The following is a 23,636-nucleotide window of genomic DNA, read 5'->3' as shown; positions in this document are numbered from 1 at the left end:
CAATATGAGGTGGCCTTAAACCATGTTTGCTTAAATTCTTCCAAATCATTTCCGTGCCTAGTCCCGCCTAGCCTCTGCGGCTTTAAGAGGTGGGGCTGGCTGCTTGGGGCGAGCGGTGACAGCAGCACGCCCGGCCCCGCCGCCGCGACTAGAGGCGGAGAGCAGCCGGGGGTGTGTGTGTGTGAGTTGGGTCACCCTGCCGCCGGGCCCAGTCCCTCGAGCCCAGCCGCCCGCCGCCATGGTGCAAATCGTGACCGTCAAGACCGAGGCCTACGCCGACCAAAAGCCCGGCACCAGCGGCCTCCGCAAGCGGGTCAAGGTGTTCCAGGGCCACGCCAACTACGCGGAGAACTTCATCCAGAGCATTATCGCCACCATCGAGCCGGCCCAGCGGCAGGAGGCCGCCCTGGTGGTGGGCGGGGACGGCCGGTTCTACATGCGGGAGGCCATCCAGCTCATCATCCGCATCGCCGCCGCCAACGGGGTAAGGAGAAAGGCCGGTCCCGTTGGGAAGAGAGGCCCCGGCGCCCCTGAGGCGGCCCGCTTCACGCGCTCGGCGGTCGGGTGCGACGGTTGGGCCGTTTCCGCACGGGGAGGGAGGCTCGGCCGCGGATTCGCCGCTCTCTGCACGCGTCTTCCCCCCATCCGGATTCTCCAGACTCGACCATCAGCCCCCGGGCAGAGTTTGGAGGATCCGGATGGGGAAAATGTGCATCTAGAGAGCGGCGAATCCGAGGCCGAGCCTCCCTCCCCGTGCAGAAATGGCCTCAGTCTCCTCTCCTGTTGTGTACTTAGTTATTTTTTTCTGCCCTCTGTCTAGCGCAGACTGTCGCAGATAGTAAACTTCTTGGCGGTGGTAATTCCCAGTGGGTCGCCGTGTTAGTCTGTCTGCAGTAGTAGCAAAGGGCAAGAGTCCAGGAGCACCTGAAAGACTCACACAATTATTTTCTGGTAGGGTAGGAGCGCTGTGGCTCACGAAAGCTCATACCCTACCAGAAAATATTTGTGTGAGTCTTTCAGGTGCTGCTGGACTCTTGCCCTTTTCTTGGTGGTGGGATCAGCTTGCAGTAGCGGGGCGCTCTGGCCTTAGAGGCCCAGTTTGCAGTGCCATCCTCGTTCCCCGTCGTTTCTGGGCCTACCAACCAGGCTTATGTTCAGTGATACCTATTCCCTCAAGCTGCAGGGTATTCCCCACCCCCTCCACACACACACACCTCTTGTCTGTCTGCCTGTCACAGAGTTCCCCCTCAACCATTCTTTTGAATGGAAGCTTGCTAAGCTGGAAAGTTGGGGGGGGGCATAAAGAGTGAACACGTTTTTGGGAAGGAAACACTTTTCACTGACTTCACCGAAGGTTCAAATCTTTGTCGCCGCTTGCATCTGCAGATCAGGTGAGGAAAGTACATGGTCGAGAATATGCATTCTTTTTTGTGTCTTGCCTTAACAACACTTCACAAGGGGCGTGTTTCTGACTCCAGTAACTTCTTGGAGCCCATTCTCTAAATGTCCTTTGTGACTGAGGTACCACTCAATAAAGAATGAAGGTACAGGTAAAATAAGCGTGAGTTGTTACTGAGATACTGCTTAGGTAAGCTGATTATTTTTACATGTGGATTTACTGGCAGTGGAGATAGATGATGCCACTCCTCTTGAATTCACTCACTGCAAAAGGCTTGGGAATCTTTGACATTTAAGTTAACCTTTCAGCTATCAGAGATACGGTTTCCCTGGCTTTCCTACAGGGATACGTGCAACTTTAACTGTGGCAGTCCAAAAGGTTCTGTCATTAACACACACACACACATACACAAAACCTTCAACTTTTAAGAGTAGATTTCTCAATGTCCTTGTTGGTAGCAGAAACTTTTTTTCTTAATAACCTTTATATATGTTTGCACAATTGCATCCTTTGGGGCCTTAATGGCACAAAGGCCTGCTGTTACTTTGTCAATGATACGGTAGTTGAAAGTTTGATTCTGATGTTCTTAGTCCAGCTGTATGAGATCTGGGCTGAGCATCTGTCACCTCCCCTGTACTCAGGTATTTCCACCTGGGCATAGGCAGAGGTGTGAGCCTTTGGGCATGAGTCAGAGGGGGACCAACAAAGGGATCTCAGGTCTTAACCATGCAGAAGGTCGGACAAAGCCAACAGGTTGAAATTAAATCAAAAGAGTTTCCAACAGAGCAGTTCCTCAGTGGAACAGGCTTCCTCGGGAGGTGGTAAGCTCTCCTTCCCTGGAGGTTTTTAAGCAGAGGCTAGATTGCCATCTGTCAGCAATGCTGATTTTATGACCTTAGGCAGATCACGAGAGGGAGGGCACCTTGGCCATCTTCTGGGCATGGAGTATGGGTCACTGGGGGTGGGGGGTGGGGGGTGGGGGGAGAAGTTTGGAATTTCCTGCATTGTGCAGGGGGTTGGACTAGATGACCCTTTTGGTCCCTTCCAACTATGATTCTATGAAAACGCATGGGAGGTTTTGTTTTGGATTTGCCACTCTCTAGATGCACATTTTTCCCATCTGAATTCTCAAAACTCTGCATGGGGACTTATTTTTGAGTTTTGAGAATTTGGCTGGCGAAAATGTGCATTTAGAGAGTGGCAAATCTAAGGCAAAACCTCCCATGTGTTTTTGCCCCTACAGTTCCCAGCCTGTGGCCCTGAGTAAGCCAGGCCAACAGAGGTAGCCAATGATGTTGGAGCTGTATTCTGTGTTGTTTCTGTCTGTTTCAGTTATATTTTTATGTTTCTTGGTAGCTGCTATGAGTCTCCAGTGGGGGAAAAGCAAATTAGAAATAATTAAATAAATAAAAATTAGTACACATAGTATTTGCCTTCAGTTAGTAACAACAGGTCTCTTGCAACATAAAAATCTATCTTACATTTGGATCATTTTTCCATCTTGCCCAATGTTGTCTACTGATAGTGACTTTCCAAGATCACAAGAATAGGCTGTTCCTACTGCTGTTGCCCCAAATTGTTTAACTAGAGGTCCCAGAGAGTACACCAGAGACTTTTGTGTTTCAAAGTGTGTCCCTTCCCTGTTAGTTATGTAATGGTTAGTATTAATTCTAAAAACAATTGTTTGGCTGTGCATTTTGTACAAATTCAAAACAGCTAGACAATTGTGTGAGCAACATTTCAAAGACTGTAAGATAAATGTGTCTTTCCAGGAGAGAGATAGTAAACTTTTGATAGCTTGGTACCCAAGCATTTTAGGGAGAAATATTCAACAGGTCTGCTCAGAAGTAAGTGCCATTTTATTCAATAGCCTGCTGTCTGTGGTGATTCAGCATTTTCTTTCCCAACCAAAGTAGGCACTTGACCAGAGTTCAGGATGCGGATCTATCTTTTTTTAAAGTCTAGCATTATTCTTGGTTTTAACTCTCTCAAGCTATTGAATTGTTCAGCTATTGGATTCAAGATAATGATTGACCCCCTGTAATCTATGGTTTATGTAGCTTTATATTTTTAATGTATACCCAAGCTCTTTAAGCATAAGGAGTAAAAAGAAAAGATGTTCTTGATGATACATATATCCAACTATTTGCCAAAAAACTCCTGAGTGTATTCTTGATGGTAGATATATTTTATATAATGTGTAACTAACTTTTACAGTTTGTTAAAGTGGAAAACATAAATCGTAATGAATGTGTGATCCTATCATGTGTTCACTCTGCTACTGTCAAAGAATACAGTCCCAGCCCCTAGCATGATGCCTAAGCCTTACCTTTTAGGAGGGGTTTACTCATCACAGGCTGACATGCAGGGTTGTTGTGGATCATGTGGTCTGTCATGTGGTGGTTCTTACCCCAGTTCATACTCCTTTTTCCAGTGGACCCTTTATATCAGTCTGTTGGCCAGTTGGGGACTTGGTGCTACTCCTCCCCTTTAGCCTCTCCTCGCCATGAGGAAGGAACATAAGAAAAGCCATGCTGGATCAGACCAAGGCCCATCAAGACAAGCAGCATGTTCACACAATGGCCAACCAGGTGCCTCTAGGAAGCCCACAAACAAGACAACTGCAGCAGCATTATCCCGCCTGTCTTCCGCAGCTCCTCTGATCTTGGAGAGAATAGGTATGCATCATGACTAATATCCATTTTTACTAGTAGCTATGAATAGCCCTCTCCTCCATGAACATCTCTGCTCCCCTCTTAAAGCCTTCCTAGTTTGTAGCCATCACCACATCCTGGGGCAGGGAGTTCCACAATTTAACTTCCTTTTATCTGTTTTGAATCTGTCACTATCCAGCTTCAGCAGATGACCCCGCGTTCTAGTATTATGAGAGAGGGGGAAAAAGCTTCTCCCTGTCCACTCTCTCCATACCATGCATAATTTTATAGACCTCTATCATATCTCCTCTTAATCACCTTCTTTTCAAGTTAAACAGCCCTAAGCACTTTAACCGTTCCTCATAGGGCAGTTGCTCTAGTCCCCTGATCATTTTGGTTGGTCTTATCTGCACCTTCTCAAGCTCTGCAATATCTTTTTTTAGGTGTGTTGACCAGAACTGTACACTATTCCAAGTGTAATCTCACCATAGATTTGTACAAGGGCAGTATGATAGCGGCAGTTTTATTCTCTGTTCCTTGTCTAATTATGGCCAGCATGGAATTTGCCTTTTTCAAAGCAGCTGCACACTGGGTTGACATCTTCATCGAGCTATCCACTACCATCCAAAGATCCCTTTCTTGGTCTGTTGCTGCCAGCACAGATCCCATATGTGAAGTTGGGATTTTTCCCCCAATATGCATCACTTTACACTTGCTCACATTGAATTTCATTTGCCATTTGAATGCCCATTCCTGCAGTTTGAAGAGTTTCCTTTGGAGCTGTTCAGTCCAGTTTTGTTTTAACCACCCTAAATAATTTGGTGTCATCTGCAAATCCAAGGTGGGCTGCATGATTTTGCAACCAGTCTACAGTGTACTGCTCAGCTTCCGTCCTGCCATAATAGGCAGAGCCAACCCCAAAATGTCAGGGAGTGAGCTCCTGCAGCCAGACTGGCCTCAGTGATGCTAGAAAGGATTTCTGTATCCTCCCCGGTGGTCAGTATAGTGATGTATATTCTGTGATGACATCACTTCCATTTTTTTGGTGATCCGCTTTTGGTTGGATTGGCACAGCCACAGAAGGCTCTGCAGTAGATCGACCAGTTGTCGTCCCCCATCTCAAATATAAATGGAACAAATTTATGTTCAATAATGTATGGTGATATGACATGGGTACATGTGGAGAAAAGGCATGGATGCAACCATGTAACTTTGGAAGTAGTCCTAATAATGTTGATAAAGATTAGCTAATGCTTTAGATTAAAAGGACAAAAGGCAAGCATGGAACTGTTGGAAATTACCCTGACCTCAGTGGAGTAATCACAGGAATCATGATAAATGCTTTTGTGAGACTTGGAAACATGGCTCCTATCTCCAAAGAACTGAACACTTTACAACACACATGTGAACTGAAGAGAAAGTAAAATATACCTGGTAGTTACCAACAACCACTTAATGATGAAACCTCTCTCAAAATCTTTTTTTTTTAAAGGATCAGTGGTGCGTCACTAATTTTAAACATTAGTATACTTCACACAAGCTTGTGTACAGATCTGTCTGCACAGAGTGAACAAATGGGCAATCATTGGACTGGCTTCAGCTAAATAAAAAGGCTGGTTTGTCTAAATTTTGGAAGCATACCCAGAGGATCTTTATGGAGTATGGCACAGTTCCAGCAGTAGCAATGTCTTCCCTTGAATTCAAACAGTGCCAAGAATCTTGAATGAAAGAAAGCAATTGGACACCTACAGTACTGGGCTTACAGTACTTATTTAGTTTGGGTCACAATTTACTCTGCTCCTAATTATTATTATTTATTATTATTATTTATTGGGTTTATACCCCCCTTCCCCAGCACTGCCAGGCTCAGGGCAGCTTACAACAGTATAAAACATATAATGTAAGTACACAGTGATAAAAGCATATCATATAAACTTTCAAACTAAGCCCAATTTAGCATACCGTAGATGGCGCCCTAACTTAAATACTACGGTAGCTCCTATAAACATATCTTCACTGAGGAAATTGGCCATAATGGTAGTCAGCAGGGCCAATAACCTCCAGGGGGCACACCTGCCCAAGGCCCAGACGGCTATAGCAACAGGGATGGAGAAGGAACAGACGAGAAAGGGGAAAAGGGGGAAGGGAAACAAGGAAAAAGCAGGATGGGGGGGCAGGGAGGCCAGTCGATCTACAATCGTTGCTGTCCTCAAACATATGTCTGGCAGAAGATCTCTGTCTTACATGCCCTGCAGAACTGGGCAAAGTCCCACAGGGCACAGGTCTTATTCAACAGAGAGTTCCATCAGGCTGGGGCCAGAGCTGAAAAAGCCCTGGTCCTGGTCAAGGACAGACGGATAGTTCTAGGGCTAGGCACTGCCAACAAGTTCTTATCAGTTGAGCATAATGCTCTCTGGGGGGTGTATTGGGAGAGGCAGTCCCACAGATATGCTGGTCCCAGACCGTTTTGAATATGAAAGGGATATGAAAGTGATATGTTTGACTTTAGTTAATTAGAAAAATAACTATCCTTTAAGATCTGGCAATTTTCTGTATGTTTGTTCTTACAGAAAAGCTCCCCATATAATGTACTGTTGAAGGCTAAGCAGTTTTAGCCTCTTCAAACTAACAAAATATTTGCTTCTAATGTTACTATATTCAATCAACTGCAGGGATTCTTTACTTTTTAATGTCTTGAACTGGCCTTAGGAATTTTCCAGACAAGCACAAAATTGGCGCCCTCCTAAAATCTGAAAACTCTAGATTGAGTCCATAGTGGTTGGATCTGATGAACTGTGAGTACTTTGGCAGATCTTCTTTTTCCATTTCACCAGCATCCCTCTATGACTCCCCAAAAGGCAGTACTGGGGTCTGGGGGACCCTCATGGACAAAACAGTAAACAGCACAGGCAGCTTCGGAGGAAAGGAAATAAGGTGAAATTGTTCTTTTCTGCAAACTTTCACAACTGTCAGAAGAAGGGTTGGTTTCACCCAATTTTCTCCCCCCCCCCTTCATGGTAGCTCCCTTGTCACATGGCATTCATTTAAATCAGGGGTCCCCAAACTTTTTGTGACTGCTCATACCTTCAGAATTCTGACACAGGGTGGTTGGCACAACCACAAAATGGCTGCCACGATAGGCAGAGCCAACCACAAAATGTTAGGGAATGAGGTCATGCATAACTCTAAGGCCATTTATGCTTGGAGTTTTACCACACATTCTAGGCTGAATTTTCTCGCTTTGTTTTTGGAGTTCTTCATGATCAACCCTGTCTTTGGCAGTCACTGTGCAGCTGGCGTCCACTTGCCTCGCACCTCCCCAGGGCCTTTTTAACACAATTCTACAACTTTCACTCCGGGCCCACCTCGAGGCAGCCCTGTGAAGAATGCCTCTTCACGGTTTCGTGGTGATGCCCCTGCACCGCCCACTGTCATCCTCCATCTCCTCCCTCTCCCACCGGAGCCAACCTCCCCCTCATGGACGCTAACTTCCCATCCCAGCGCAGACTCCTCTCCCCCGCCCCCATTTACTCGAAACGGCTAATCTGGGATGCCCCTCAAAATAGTCTGAAATACACTGCAAGATTAACTAAGAGAACTGAAGATCATGGGAATGTTTAAAAATGTCCAGATTAATGGAAGTGCAAACATGACACAGTGCATACTCACATGGGAAACAAATGCTATTTGTAGTGAGAGAGCTGCCTCTGGTTTTTTTTTCAGGCTATGAGGAATCCAGCCAAAATTAGTTGCCAGTTCTTCAACCTTGTTAGCCACCCTAACATCATAATAATCCTTTTGTATGCATCTAGGACATAACAAAAGTAATGCTACTTCATAGCAGAACTGAATAAATGGAGCTGACACAGGAGTAAATTTGCCACAATATTTATGCAAAGCAAATGGTTCCTAACAGCAGTTGGGGTTTTCTACTTTCTTGTAGTTTCTTGTAGTAGAAAAGTGTAGGAGTACAGTAGCACCTTAATGACTAACAACATTTCTGGCAGGGTATGAGCTTTCATGATCCACAGATCACTTCTTCAGATACAGCTAGAATGTGAGTCCATCTATCCTTAAGTAGAGACGAGTGAATTAGACACACAATGGCAATGTAAAAAGCAAGCAAATGACATTAGCAGGCGTGATTGGATTAGGTGTGATATGCAGAGGGGTAGTAGACATGGAGAAATGAGCATTGGTAATGAGACAGGAATCTCAGATCTCTATTAAGTCCCGGAGAATGCATAGTCTCGAGCTTCATTTTTAGTTGTAATTCAGCAGTCTCTCTTTCTAATCTCCCTTTGAAATCCCTTTGTAAGAAAACTGCTACTCTTAAATCAGCAACTGAATGTCCTGGAAGGTTAAAATGTCCCCCCACTGGTTTCTGAATATTGTGGTTTCTGATGTCAGACTTATGCCCATTCACTCTTTGTCACAGGGACTGGCCTGTTCGTCCAATGTAGAGGGTTTCTTGTAGTTAGTTACTGGTTCTCCCATGCACACTTCTGCTTTTTGAGAGAGAGTATTTTACACTGTTAAATGTCTCAGTACTAATAGGAAATAATATGGGGAACATGTTTTCCCAGCATTCTGGCTTGTGTACAAGGTTTTATGTAGTCCGCATAACCAGAAATAAGATCCTGCAGTGTGTCAGGAATAAGTTCTCCCTGAGATGCATTTGGGTTTTTTACCACAAGAGGGAAGCCTTTTCCTGTTAATTTAACCACATGGCAGAGTGGCTGTGTTCAAGTCAGGGTTTTCTGAAAAGGACATTTTCTTCTGTTGCTGGCAATTTTCTGCTATACAGGCTGTATCAACTATCTTTCCAAAGGTGAGGTTAGAGTAATCAATTAAGCGCAAAAATACAATTATTTCCTCATATTTTAATATTATGTCCTAGTTACACATACCCATACTGAGAATAAAGGTAAAGGTCCCCTGTGCAAGCACCAGGTCATTCCTGACCCATTGGGTGATGTCACATCCCGACGTTTACTAGGCAGACTTTTTTTTACCCCCAGCAAGCTGGGTACTCATTTTACCAACCTCGGAAGGATGGAAGGCCGAGTCAACCTTGAGACGGCTACCTGAAACCGACTTCCGTCGGGATCGAACTCAGGTCGTGAGCAGAGCAGTACTGCAGCTTACCACTCTGCGCCACGGGGCTCTTATACTGAGAATACAGATGGTAAAATCTTTTTTGCAAATGGCAGCATACTTGTGCCAGTTGCAAAATAGTAAGATTAAAGTCCTGTTATAATTCATATCTACTGAGAATGATACAGCCTGCCCTCTTATTGGAAAAATGGGCACTGATGCAGAGGGTGAATGGACTAAAAGGTTTCTGCTGGGAGATAATTCCCCAATTACCGGTCAGGTTGCACAATACTGTGTGGTTGCATTGAAGGTACGTCGCCTTAGAGTATCCCATCGATCTAATTGTGAAAATGTACAATCAGATGATTCTTAATTTTGCTAGCCTTGGTTTGTAAATCTATTCCTTGTAAGGTTAGTTTCTGTTTTACCTGGCATAATAGCTGCAAATACATTTTATCATTATTACTGTGGATGAAGGTGTCTTGTAAACCTAAACTTCTGTTGTAGTCAGTGTGGTGCGGTGGTTAGTGTGATGGTTTAGGATCAGGGAGACCCAGGTTCTATTCCCCACTCTGTCATGGAAGCTTGCTGGGTGGCCTTGGGCCAGTCACACATTCTCAGCCTAACCTACCTTGACAGAGTTGTTTTAAGGATAAAATGGAAGAGAGGAAAACACTGAAAGTCACTTTGGGTTCCCTACTGGGGAGAAAGGTGAGGTATAAATGAAGGAAATCATTTTTAAAAATTCACCTCACTGTGGTCAGAGCATGGTTCAAAAGGCCATTCTCAGGCAACTGAAGGAATGGTCCCTTGTTCCTATCAATGCTTCTTGGACTCCAGCTCCTGCTATAGCAAAGGGATAAGAAGCTGCTTGTCAGCCACCTAAGTGTTCTGTATGACTTGTGAGCCACAGGTTTGTCCAACCCAGTGGCAAGCAACAGTGAGGTAAAAAGCTAGGTCACAGCTATTCAGCACATTATAGTGCAAACCTAAGGCGCAGGATAACAGGATTGCCATAGCTGCCTGTGCAAAACTGTCTGAGCTTCTTGTACCCCAGCACAGAATGTGCAAAACTGGTTCTGCCTTTCCAGATTAATGTGTTCAAAAATTGTGTTGCATTCAAGTAGCAAAGGAATTATTCTACCAGTCTACTCTGCAGGCAGTGCTTTGTGATGATGCAGAAAGATGGTGCCTGGGTAGCTTGCTACAGCAGTATTCTCCACTGCTTCTGCATATCTGACGATACCCAGGGTGTCCCCATTGCAATACTCGGGACTGGGTGTTCAAGTATGATGCTGCTACAGATAGGCAATCAATGTTCATCTCCAAATTTTCTCTCTGGTTTAAAGTGATTAAAAGGAACCATGTCAGAGCTTCCTATCTGTCTAGCAGTACCCTTCACAATATCAGAATAGCTTTTACGTTTGTATGGTTCCAGACCTTGCCAACAGCTCTGCTTGCTGGTCACTACTCCTACAAATAGTTTGCTTTGCTTTTATGCATATGCAGACCTCTGGTTTCAGAGGATCGGTCTCATTATATTCTGTCTTGCCCCCAAGCCTAGAACTAAATTTCTTGCAGTGCTATTGAAGGGCTTAAACGTTTCATCAGAAGCTGATTTATTTTGCTTCTCTGATACTGACTTGCTTGTGTCATACATACTGTTGTTTTTTGCCTTGGCAGCCCCAAAAGTACAGACCTAAAGTTGACTCTGAAGTATGAAGTCTTTTATTTGATAAGCCTCTTTGGGTTTTGTTTCTTAATGATGTTACTTATGATTTATGCTCTATGTGATTGATTGTAATGGCCTTTGGGCATATACAATTACCTGTACTGTTAATTAATTTATTTTTAATCTGCTTCATTTATATCCTACTTTTTCAAAAAAGCGGTTGCAAAATGGCTTACATTGTTCTCTTCTCCTGCATTTTATACTCACAATAACCTTGTGGGGTAGGTTAGGCTGAGAGAGTGTCACTGCCTCAAAGTAACCTAGTGAGCTTCCATGGCAGCATGGGGGGTTCAAACATGGTTTCCCAGATCCTAGTCTGACATGCTAACCGCTACAAAGGTGTTTTTAATTGCTCTAAATGAAATATCAAAGGGAATGGAATTTCAGCCTTTATAGAATCTGTTAAAATATATTTTGTAAACATTCAAAAAGCATTTGAGAACTTATCACAGCATTTTTATTTTGATTAAAAGTAGGTGAATCTGGAATGAGCTGCTTAAAATCATAAAGGTTACATTATGCTTATCCCGGGGAGGTAGGAAATTAGAGCAAAGGTTGCCAGGCGGCTCTTCCGTTACAGTACCTCCATTACAGTAGACATTATGCCACTTGTGGCACTGATAAAAATAACAGTGGAATCAGGAAAATGTAGGTAATTGAGAAGTCCTGACTTCCATTTAAAAAGTGACCTTTAACTTGCTAGACTGCACGAAATAACTTCAGTATTCTAGTACCATGCTTCTAGGAGACTTACCTTCTTAGTATTCATCACTTGGTGAGGACTGTTAAAAGTGGGAGCCACAGCTGGATAGCAGGAAGTCATTTATAAACCTGCTTACCCAGCTGAAACAACTCCAGCTTCGTATTGGTTTGGAGAGTATAGCCTGCCAACAAATCAATGCTTATGACTGAGAAGCTGACCGAATAAACGCCTTTCTCTACACTCAAATACAGAATCGAGCTCACTCCTGTCAAATCTCGTTTGTGGTCACACAGGAGTTGCCTGACCCTGCTGCTGCTGTGATAAAAGGCTTTCAGGACCTCATGTGAACACCCATTTTCCTGGGGGATCGCAGTGTGGAATTGTATGTATTCTTTCTGACAGTGATCTTTCGGAGCAAGTGCAAGAAAACTTCTTCAGTTACAGAAACCACATTCAGCTAAAGGTTCAAGGAGCTATTTTAGGGTACAGAGCTACTTAACTGAACCTCTAACCAGTAGATCAGCGCTTGCCAGTGTGAAGAGTGATTTAAAAATATATTTTCACTATTATTGTAATGTTTTATTTTTAATGTATAAAAAAGGAACATGGAAGACAGCCCGCTGCCTATAATGACTTTGCCAACAGCACCTTATTATGACCAGAAACCAGGAACTAGTGGATTACGGAAGAAGACTTACATTTTTGAGACCAAGCTAAACTACATGCAAAATTTTATCCAGAGCATATTTTTTTCCATAGACCTAAGAGATCGACAAGGATCTACCATGGTAGTTGGAGGAGATGGGAGATATTTTAATAAGCATGCAATAAAAGTAATAGTTCAGATGGCCGCTGCCAACGGGGTGGGTATGATCACATCGCTAATATCGTGAATGATCTCAACAGATGTGCTCATTCTCCACATGTCAAAAGAGCTAGAACATTTGTAATTCACTTTTTAAAACTAGGATGCAGTGAGAAGACAAGGCTCATAGGAAAGAGACTTCATTAAAAGTTACCTCATTAATACTGAAAACACTTTATGCTATTGTGTGGTCTAATATTGAAAAGATACGTGGTGGTTAGTTGGAAATACTTGCATGTGTAGAAATAATGCTAGTTGCATTTTCCTATGTAGTCTAGCAGCAGATAATGGTTGTTGTGTGAATTCTGAAATTAGATTCAATGTGTCCAAATACCATGGTGGAGATAGTAAGTATGTGATTGCTCAGGAGGTTGAATTTATGTTTTTTCTTTACTTAGATCAGCCAAAACTGTTTTATTATCCATCAGAGCCACTCAGTAGGTGAATGGATAAAACATGTTTTCATTTTCTCGATGGATAAATAGCGGTGTCAGGATAATTACTACAATACTGGAAGACCATGATGTTGAGTAGATTAACAATAACACTGACATGGTCTTTTACATGGTCAAATTTGGTTCTGATTAAGTTTCATATGTTGAGAATAATTGTCGTTCTCTACAGCAAAGTTTGTTTGCTTTGTAAAGACAAAGGACATCTTCGTATGTGATGATAGCAGTGCTTTTAAGCCTCTTGCATGTTGTTGTGCTACACAGAAACACTGTTAATGCAGAAGAGTAAGTGAATATGCAATGTAGCCAATGGGGGTTTTGCATTTCCCATGTGAAAATGCTCCAAATCATCTTGTCAGTTTCTGTTGGTGTTTCAATACTGAGCAGAAGCTGTTGATCTGTGAGCAAAGCAAATGAAGAAAATTCTGTAATTTAGAGCAGTAACAAAATTAATAGGATACAATCCACATATCTACTTGCCAGGGCGATGGTTGTTAGAAAACACAATATATAATACTTTCCCTGCTCCTCTGGCTCTGGAGAGGGAGGGAGGGGTAACATTCAGAAAGTTTTGGAGCTGATCTCATCTGTTGTACAGGCCTTGTGAGCCCTTCCTCTCTGCCCAGCTTGGGAAAAGAGATGGAGTCTCATCATATTTTGCCAGATTTTGGAACAAGAAACTCCTTTTCCAAAGTGTAGCATAATATGAAAGCTCTCCCACTCACCCTTGAGCTGGAAGACAGCAAGGGAAATTTTCCACATTATCCTAAGTGTAATTATTACACCATACTGGCTGTGCCAGGGTCAGCAGATGAATAACTACAGCAGGCCCACACTGCATTTTTCTCTACCTCAAGTACAAAATGTTAAAGGGGGTAAATATGTGATTCTTCTGTGCCCTTTCCCTGGCTGTGTGTGTGCTGTAATGCTGGTGTTTATTGTATGTTGAGATTGCTAAATAAAAACATTTTTAAAGAAAGCTCTTGGAAAACTGGCACAGACATAAACAGATCTGAACTCATTAAAATCATTTTGCTAGAGTGGACAATTCTCCATTGTCTGCATCCAAGAGAATAAATGGATACACATTCGGTATCAAAAAATAGCACATAGAAGCCGGGGGGGGGGCGCATTTCAGTCTTTCAGGTCATTCTGCAGATTTTGAAACTGGAATACTGTAGTCAAAACTTTTTCCAAAGGGAGCTCCAGTATGACGTTTCCAAGTTGGAATTCATTAATCACATTTTGATGCTATGGAATTTGGTCTCAGTTGGTCCAGGTAATGGCTAGGTCATGAAATAAAGTTATTAACCTGCTTTAAATTATTGACATAAACTGTTGATGGTGCCATGACTTCATGGCCTGCAGTCAGGAGAGGTTCCTACCAATGCTGATGAGATTTGTTAATTTGTCTGGTTTACATAATTTTTTTTTTTGCTGTGTGTCACACATACAGATATGATTTGCATTGCTTGACTTTTGGCCTCACTGTACGGATTTACAAATGTTTTATTTTTCTGTCTATTCTTGGAGTGTGTATATGGACCTGTCCACTTGGGTCTGATGCTGCCGCACAAAACATTTCTGCCATGTTAAATTTGTTAATGGTGCCACTGGTTCCTTCTGCAGCAGACTAACCTTTCAAGAATTTAGTATTGGGTTGTGGCAATAACACTTTAGATTGTGGTTACCCCACTATGTTGGACTGTAGAGTTCTGCTTCTTGTGCCAAGTTGATGTGAGCAAAAGTGAAATAGCGCCTGCAATCAAGTGGTTTTTAATGCTTTCAGACTCATTTTCCAAGTCTGGCTACAACAGACTAAGTCCAATTATCTGTTCTTCCATACACATAAGCACACACTCTGTTTTCATGCTTTGACCTCCCGCTGAAAAGCTTAATTGTATTTAATTTTTAAGAGGGCTATTTTTCTGTCTCCCTTGAAGTTAGAGTACAGTAGAACAAACAACTGAATATCAAGATCTTTGTCACCCAAACAGTGTCTAGACTTCAACCCTTGAAAAAAATTAGGTAAATGGAATTTTTTAAAAAAGATTACTTTTATTGATTGTATTGCATACGTAATGAATGCAGTACCAATAAATTTTTACTGAAGTGTAATTTTATTAACTGTTTGTACTTCCTGTAATACATTTTTCAACACCAATGGATTTACTAATGGTGTTTGATTATCTCAGTAGCTGCAGAATGCAAGATATGCTTGCAGGGACACTTTTAAATACAAATTGAAAGACACATACACCACATCTTGTGAACAGCAGGTGTACCAATATGTGATAGAGGAGGTACAGTTACCTCTTCAGGAATGCTGCATCCAAATGGATTTCCAAATAAGACCACACATACTTGGGAGGTGATTCATGTACCACTTAATGATGGTTTGTTTCCCACTAATTCAACAGAACTATACTGTAAGTGGTTTGAGTTAAGTAATCTATACTCTGTTTTTTTTAAACATGGTGATTTAATTTAACTAACGGAAATGAATAGTAGTGACCGCATTTGGACTACTTAGATAGTGATATCTATAATTAGAGTCATTATTTTGGTACAGTTAAATGGCTGTTGAAGACACATTTAGAATGCTGATGTGTAATTCCGGTTCCCTTCCTGTTGGATAGATATTCTAAAGAAGAGGATGGGACTGTAGTCAGCAGCTAACTTGATTCGGGAATCTGATCTCTGCTATTTAAGAGCCTGCTTATTTTCACATACATCAATTTCTTAGCCTTACAATGAACAATCTATAATTTACATGGTTGTGTTCTGCTAAGAAATTTCCTTTACCATTCAGCTATTTGGATATCTGGAGGAAATGGGATTGAAATATGAACATCCAAAGTGCCTTGAGTAGTTGTAACGTACACCTACTTCCGTTTTGTCTTACTGCCTTCTCCCATTTTATGCCAACAGAATCCTAACAAGCTATCAGTATACACTGTCCCTTACCTAGCACTCCTGAATATATTTAGCCGAGTCTTAGTTCACATAACTGTCTCACTGGCACCAGAAGAGTGGCACATAACTCTAATAGGAAGTATTGAAATAAGTAATTTATCTTAAGTCCAAAACTGGTGGAAAGTGAGCCTAATCAGATTTAAACCAGATTCTGAAAATCATCTGCTGAGAATCATTGTTGAGAATATTTGAGTGCTGAGAAAATGTGAGTTATTTAGGAGCATTCATCCTTGAAGCAGTGTAGAGACATAACTAGAAGTTTGTGTATGGTGCTTCAAGTTATGTCATTAGAGCAGCCTTTCAAGTGCAGGCATAATCCAGAAGATTGGCCACAATTGGGTAGCTACAATGCAATGGGTTGGATCTCTAGTTCCTCTTGATTGGGCAGTTATAGCCATATGATTGAGAACCAGAATCACTAGAAAGGCAATCCTTAAAGTAGACCATCTCATAGTTCTGAATTTCTTTGTCAAAGCATTATTCTTTTCTAGGACACTTTTTTAAACAAAATGCAGCCCCTGGGAAGACCACTGGTGAAGAGGGGCTTTTTGACCAGTTTTCCCTTGCATCATTCTCATGTAAAAAAATTACCCTCACCTGTATGTCTTCACTAGCAGGAGCAAAAGCAGTAAGCATGTAATTGATACCCCTTAAAACCATTAGATAACTTTTGTTCCACTATTAATGCAGTGACTTAAAGCTGTGGTGATTGGTTTTAATAAACATACACTCTGGTTCACAATTTCTTACTCTGAAGTTCTGGTCTGCTTGGCTTTTTCTTGGGAGCCCATGTCACAATTCCATCGTGAAGAACTCAGATGGATCTCAGCCCTTCCCCTTTTTTGCCCCTTTTTTGCCTTTGAAAAGGGAAAGAAATTGAGTAAGGGGTTGAGTTGGATCAAGATTCTATGAGGATGCAGGCACTTCTAATCTGGACTCTAATCTGGAGAACCAGTGTAGGTTTGATTCCCCACTCTTTCACATGAGTAGTGGACGCTAATCTGGTGAACCAGGTTGGTTTGCCCACTCCTACACATGAAACCAGCTGGGTGACTTTGGGCTAGTCACAGTTTGTTAAGAGCTCTCTTAGCACCACCTACCTCACAGGGTGTCTGTTGTGGGGAGGGGAAGGGAAGGTGATTGTAAGCCGGTTTGATTCTTCCTTAAGTGGTAGTGAAAGTCGACATATAAAAAAACCCAACCAACCACTTCTGACAGAAATTAATTTAGACAAATGTATTTGAGCCACTTTGAGCACTTAATAATACTTTGCATTCATGTCGTTCACTTTCTTATTAGTAAACAAAAAATGGAAGATTTTGGAAACTTTTCCCCCCATTGGAATTGGGAGAACAGATAAAAGTATTTGAGTCGGAGGTAATTGCTTTAAGAATAAGCAGTGTATGATCAGGCTGCATCAATGAATGAGAGTCAAAAAGCATGAATTTTACTGCTAATATGTTGGTTTAGTTTACAAGACAGTATAACTATGGACAATTATTAGAATCTTCATGATTTCAACCTATGAATAATAGGTTCAGAACACATGCCCTGCTGAGGGTTTTTTCCAAGAACATTTACAGAAAAGTAGTACAGTGTAAACTGTTCCACCTTACTTACTCTGGTAACAAGTCAGGAATATCCAAGATACAACAAACATATGTGATTTTATATAAGGATTATATTTGGCTTTATACAAAATACAATAGAGATGCATAGTAAATCTTAAATAACTTTCAGTGGCATAAGTGAGTTTAGAAGGGTATGACATTGTTTAGGATGGCACTGTTAGTTATTCTGTACTAGATAAGGATTTATATTTATATCTTTAGATTAACTTTTAAAATATTTTTGTACTGGCTTGTCTATAAAATACTATTGTGGCTTTTTTTCTCTTTAATCCTTATTCTAGATTGGCCGCTTAGTAATTGGACAGAATGGAATTCTATCTACCCCTGCTGTATCCTGCATTATTAGAAAAATCAAAGCTATTGGTGGCATAATTTTGACAGCAAGTCACAACCCTGGTGGACCCAATGGAGATTTTGGCATTAAATTCAATACTTCAAATGGAGGTGAGCAATTCCCCTCCTCCCACAATCCCTTCTCACACCCGTGATTATTTTGTCTCTTGGCTATTTGGAAGTGCTCATCAGTTCTTCATATGCTGTTCCAGTTTATTACAGCCTGATGGATGTTTAGCGAGACTGACACTTGTACATCTTTATGATTGGCTGCTGGAGGTGGAAAGGAAGTTGAGGATAGAAAGTGGAGGGGGCTGCAAAGAAGGAATGACATAAGAATAATAAAATTGACATGCTAACTCTTTCTGTAGACCTATTAATATAAATTAAAATTGTTTCTCAGTAATGGATTGCCTACCTACAGACCATAGTATCTTCGGGACCGCCTCTCCATACACCCCCAAAGAGCACTGTGCTCTGCTGATCAAAATCTGTTGGTGGCCCCCGGTCCTAAGAGTGCACAGCTGTCCTCAACGAGAGCCAGGGCTTTTTTGGCCCTGGCTCTGGCCTGGCAGAATGCCCTGTGGGACCTGAAAGAGTTCTGCAGGGCCTGTAAGACAGAGCTTTTCCACCGGGCCTATTATTAAGGACAGCCGCAGGTAATATCAGTACTGGCCTCCCTACTCCCTGCCCCCCTTATTTACAACTATTATTGACTACTGAATTATGGGGGGTGGGGTGCCGAACCGGATTGGAGATATTACCTTGGTGTTGGCAGCCTTGCTATAGTGGGCACCATATTATATGGCGCCTTGTGTTAATAATTTTAGAAACAATATTTTATGGTTTTAATGAAAAATCCGAAAAACAAATAAATAGATAAATAAAATCCTCACACAAAATGATTTTAGCTCAAATATATTTATTTAGTTCCTTATATCATTCTGCCATTTGGAAACATCAGAGTGTCTTCCCTTCTAGGCATTACTTTCTCCTTAATTTACAATGGATGCTTCTAAGATGATAATTATTTATTTGATGTATTCACCCCAATTTTCAGCCAGAGTGGCTCTCCAGATAACTTACAGTTCAGATAATTGTTTGAAAGAATTTGCTGAGGTGCACAGTACCATGTTGTTGTTTAATGCTGTTGTTTATACAGTGAAAGAAGCTTCATCAAATAACTGCAACATTTGTTCAGACCTAGCAGGACACTGAGAAAGTTAGTTGATAGGGATGCCAATGAGAAGAACATCCCAGATATCAGTCCTCCATTCTCAGTCCCACCTTCTAGCTGCTGGTGGCTTCAGTAGCTGGGCCCTGTGATGTCCTGCCAGATGATAAAGGCTGGAGATGCAACCTGTGAAACCACCTAGGCAACAAAGAGACTGATAGTACTGTATCCATTATTTTCTTTTCTTTTTTTTTTGGCCAGGAATTTATCTGGGTCAACAAACAAATACATAAATAAAAATCAAAGGCTTCCCTTCTCTGTCATGTGAAGGGGGAAAAAAACCCACAAATAGCAACAATAAAGCAGTCAAGGCCAAGCAGGATAAGTCTTCACCTAGCAGTTAAAATTCTGTACAGATGGAGAGAAGGACATCATGACTCAAAAGGCTCCGTGTTGCCTCACGGAGCAGTAATATGTGTTTCCCCGGTGAAGGTACCTCTCTGTGCGTAAACTGGAACGCTGATGTGTGCAAGGAGTTCCTTGTATCACACAGATGATGGCTGAAGTGAATTGCATCCTTATATTGAAATTCCATGTGTACATCCATACCTGCTTCATTTTGGACCAGGGTATAGTTTTAGTAGCTTGGTTTTAGTGCAGTTTTTATCAGGAGTGGTTTTTTTACTTGTCCTTGTAAAACTTTCTTGTTGTTTTTACTTGTACTTTTAAAACTTTGTACTCAATTAATGTTGTCTTCTTTCTAAAATTCTCTTTGGAGGTATATTATCCTTTCCTTTTAAAACAGAAGATCGCTTTAATTATGTGTCAATTAAAATATTTTTTTTATTGCTAGGGCCCGCTCCTGAAGGGATTACTGATAAAATTTTCCAGATTAGCAAAACTATTGAAGAGTACGCTATATGTCCAGATCTACAGGTAGACCTCAGTACTCTTGGAAAGCAGCAATTTGACTTGGAGAACAAGTTTAAACCATTCACAGGCAAGTAAAATCTACCTTCCCTCTGTCTTTTGTAGTAGCCACAATATTGTTGTAGTAATTCATCCTTGAAAACTAAATAAGGGCACTTTCATCTTCCTCTGAGCTAGGGGGCATAGAATGAAAATAGCAGCTTTAGAAATTTGAGGGATATTTTTTACTGTACAATCTTATGTTCTAATTAGAAGAAATTAACAGTGCAATCCCAAACAGAGTTAACACCCTCCTAAACCCATTGACTGAAGGGAAGGCGGCATGGTATAGCCCAGTGGTTCCCGTACTTTTCGGGCCACCGTCCCCTTGGTTCCCCAAACACAACCGCAGCACCCCCTATTGTATAAAAAGCATTATTCAAAATAGGGGTTTGCATGACTCACTAAAGATAATAACAATAAAATTTCAAAACAGTTACAATTAAGTGCACATCTATTCAAAATCAAATTAAAACTTTTTAGTTGAAATTTATTCAACAAAACTGATGAACTTGATCCAGCTCTTCAAAGTCTGGAAAAAAATTCTGATCGTTTCCACCAAATTTGCCAGCATGGTGCCATATCTTGATCTATTGTAAATGAGGGAACAACACAGTTGAGGGGGCCCACCTCTAGTGCTCCCTGCTGCTCCCTTGCCTCTTAGTGCCCCCCTAGGTAATCCCCCCACAGGGGGTGGTACTGCCCACTTTGGGAACCACTGGTATAGCCCAATCTCAGAAGCTAAGCAGGGTCAATACATGGAAGGGAGACCACCAAGGAAGGCTCTGCAGAGAAAGACCATGGCAAACCACCTATGCTTCTCACTTGCCTTGAAAGCCCCTCGCTGGCGTCCCTGTAATTTGGCTGCAACTTGGCAGCACTTTGTACACAAACCCATTGACATCAACTCGGTAGCTCTGTTCAGCATTCAGTTCAAATTGCCCTACTGAAATGTGACCTGGTATTCATGGCCTCCTGGATTTGCTGTGTTAAATGCCAACATCCCACCTTTTAAAGTTCAGAAATGGGAAAGTATTGCCATTTCATGCTGGATGACAAAAGGAGGAGGCAGGTCCACAGAGCACCTGGTTATGCATTTGGGAACCTTAGGTTCTATTAAGATAATAATTGATACTAACAAGCCTAAAGATACGGAGGATGGGTGATGATTGCTCCTTAAAGCTGCCTATCTCTGTACATTATTTTAGCCAAAAGAAAATAGATGTATATACCAATATATAAATCTGTGCTTTACAAAATGTTAAAGTTTCTTAATGTTTTTATTTTTCCTCCTGGTGTTGTCAAATACAGTCAAGATTTTGTTGGAATTACCTGCTTGTGTTGAATAATAGCATCTTTAAAAATTAGATTGTCTATCAGCATGTGTTTTATTTTTATTTTTCAGTTGAAATTGTGGACTCAGTAGAAGCTTATGCCAATATGTTGAGGAATATTTTTGATTTTAGTGCACTAAAAGAACTACTCTCGGGTCAAAACCATCTAAAGATTCGCCTAGATGCTATGCATGGAGGTATGAAAGAAAACAGGCACAGTTTCACTGATGAAGTTAAACTTCTTGTATACTCCCCGAATCTTGCATCTCTTCAAAGATATTGCATACCTTGTTTGTTTGTCACCATTGGCAAAGCCTGAAAGTTGTAGCAGTATGTCTTCTTTTACAAACCACTTGTATTCCCATCACTAATTAATTCTCCCTTAATACTCATGTGAAATACATCGTGAAACACATCAATACCTTTTTAATTGGATGCCTAAAAATACTTTAAAATATATTATATTAATATAAATAACCACAAGTGTTCCTAATAACAAAAATGTTTTGAGCAGAATCTTCCAAGAATGTGATTAATTTGTGTTAACGGTTTCTCTCTCTCTCTCTCTCTCTCTCTCTCTCTCTCTCTCTCTCTCTCTCTCTCTCTCTCTCTCTCTCTCTCTCTCGTATCTGTTAATTAATCAGTTGTTGGTCCTTATGTAAAAAAGATCCTCTGTGAAGAACTTGGAGCACCTGCAAATTCTGCTGTGAATTGCACGCCTCTTGAGGACTTCGGTGGCCACCATCCAGATCCAAACTTAACGTATGCTGCTGACTTGGTCCAGAGCATGAAGACTGGAGATTATGATTTTGGAGCTGCCTTTGATGGAGATGGGGTATGTGAAGATATGCTTTTCATGGCTTTCCTGTAAAAGAGCACATTGAACTTGAAAGGTGTCATAAGCAGTGTGATTTGACCTGTCCTTGGTACAAACAAACAAAACACACACTTAAATCTGGGTTGAATTTGTCTTTGTATTCCAGAATGATGATCAAACTGTATACTGCTTTAGAAAACTATCATATGTTACAGTATCACAGTTTGTGTGTTTGATGAGTCTAACTGGAAAGAATAGTGACCAATATGTTGAAAGTTGGTTCTTGTAGGTTAACCAGGCTGACGTTTCGCCAGCAGCTGTGGCAGGCATCTTCAGAGGAGTAACACTGAAGGACAGTGTCTCTCAGTGTCCCTCAGTGTTACTCCTCTGAAGATGCCTGCCACAGCTGCTGGCGAAACGTCAGGAAAGAAAATACCAAGACCACGGTTACACAGCCCGGATAACCTACAAGAACCAATTAACTCTGACCGTGAAAGCCTTTGACAATATGTTGAAAGTTGTTGCAAGTTTTCCACCATTTGCTGAAGGTTCCATTAATTGAAGAGTCAGATTTCCAAACCGTATTGCTTTAGGATACCAAGTTTCTCCTCACAAACAGGAGATGTAGAAAGATACCTTAAAAAAAGAAGAAGTGAGAATTCCAAAGCTCCTAGTGAAACAAAATAAAAGTTATAGAAGAGCTCCATCTCTTTCCATTTAATTCTGGGGAAGCAGTAGAAATGCTCGTGTTTGGATCTGACTTGATGGGGGCAAACAACCTGAAAGTTAATCTATATTAGATTGAGGCCCTCTTGGTCAGAAAACTGATTACCCTGGAGTTCACTGGATAGAGCTGCACTCATCTTGAAAGCCCAGGTTTGAGGCTTGTTGATTCTCCTGGATCTAATGCTGCTCTTAAATGCTCAGGGAGTGGCTATGAGCAAGAGCGCCTTTAAACTAGCCCTGGTCAAAGATATCTCTTTAATTTTACAGCTGTACCCCTTCTTTGACAGAAGAAGGTTACCCATGCCCTAGTGACATCCAGACTAATATACTGTTACCTGCTCTACAGGAATATGTGTTTAAAAATAGTTCAGAAACTATAGCTGGTCCAAAATACAGCTGCCAAACTGTTGATGGAGGCAAACAGTCAGGAACATATTACTTGTATTTTGTTTGGAGAGCCAGCGTGGTGTAGTGGTTCCAGAGAGCCAGTGTGATGTAGTGGTTAAAGTGTTGGACTAGGACCTGGGAAACCCAGGTCCAAATCCCCACTTGCACCATGGAAGCTTGCTGGGTCACACGCTCTCCGCCCTGACCCTGGCTAGTATTTGGATTGGAGACCTCCAAGTAATACCAGGGTTGTGATGCAGAGGCATACAATGGTAAACCACCTCTGAATGTCTCTTGCCTTGAAAACCCTACACGGTCGCCATAAGTCAGCTGTGTCTTGACGGCTAAAAAACACTAGTTACAAATTAGCTTCCAATTCAAAGTGCT

General features: G+C 41.7%; 1 protein-coding gene across 1 annotated transcript in view; it reads left to right on the top strand.

Annotated features, from left to right (window-relative positions):
- The first annotated feature begins 229 nt into the window (after window positions 1-229).
- Window positions 230-23,636, top strand: part of PGM1 (phosphoglucomutase 1) — a 34,976-nt gene continuing 11,569 nt past the window's right edge. The window contains exons 1-5 of the mRNA XM_056845614.1: window positions 230-484; window positions 17,791-17,953; window positions 19,870-20,016; window positions 21,391-21,516; window positions 21,964-22,154. Of these exons, the coding sequence (XP_056701592.1) occupies window positions 239-484; window positions 17,791-17,953; window positions 19,870-20,016; window positions 21,391-21,516; window positions 21,964-22,154 (873 nt within the window). The 5' untranslated portion in view covers window positions 230-238. The remainder of the gene's footprint in view (window positions 485-17,790; window positions 17,954-19,869; window positions 20,017-21,390; window positions 21,517-21,963; window positions 22,155-23,636) is intronic.

This window comes from Euleptes europaea, chromosome 2 (assembly GCF_029931775.1).
Source record: "Euleptes europaea isolate rEulEur1 chromosome 2, rEulEur1.hap1, whole genome shotgun sequence".
Lineage (NCBI taxonomy): Eukaryota > Metazoa > Chordata > Lepidosauria > Squamata > Sphaerodactylidae > Euleptes > Euleptes europaea.
Note: the sequence above shows the minus strand (reverse complement) of the source record. Positions and strands in the feature narration are given on the sequence as shown.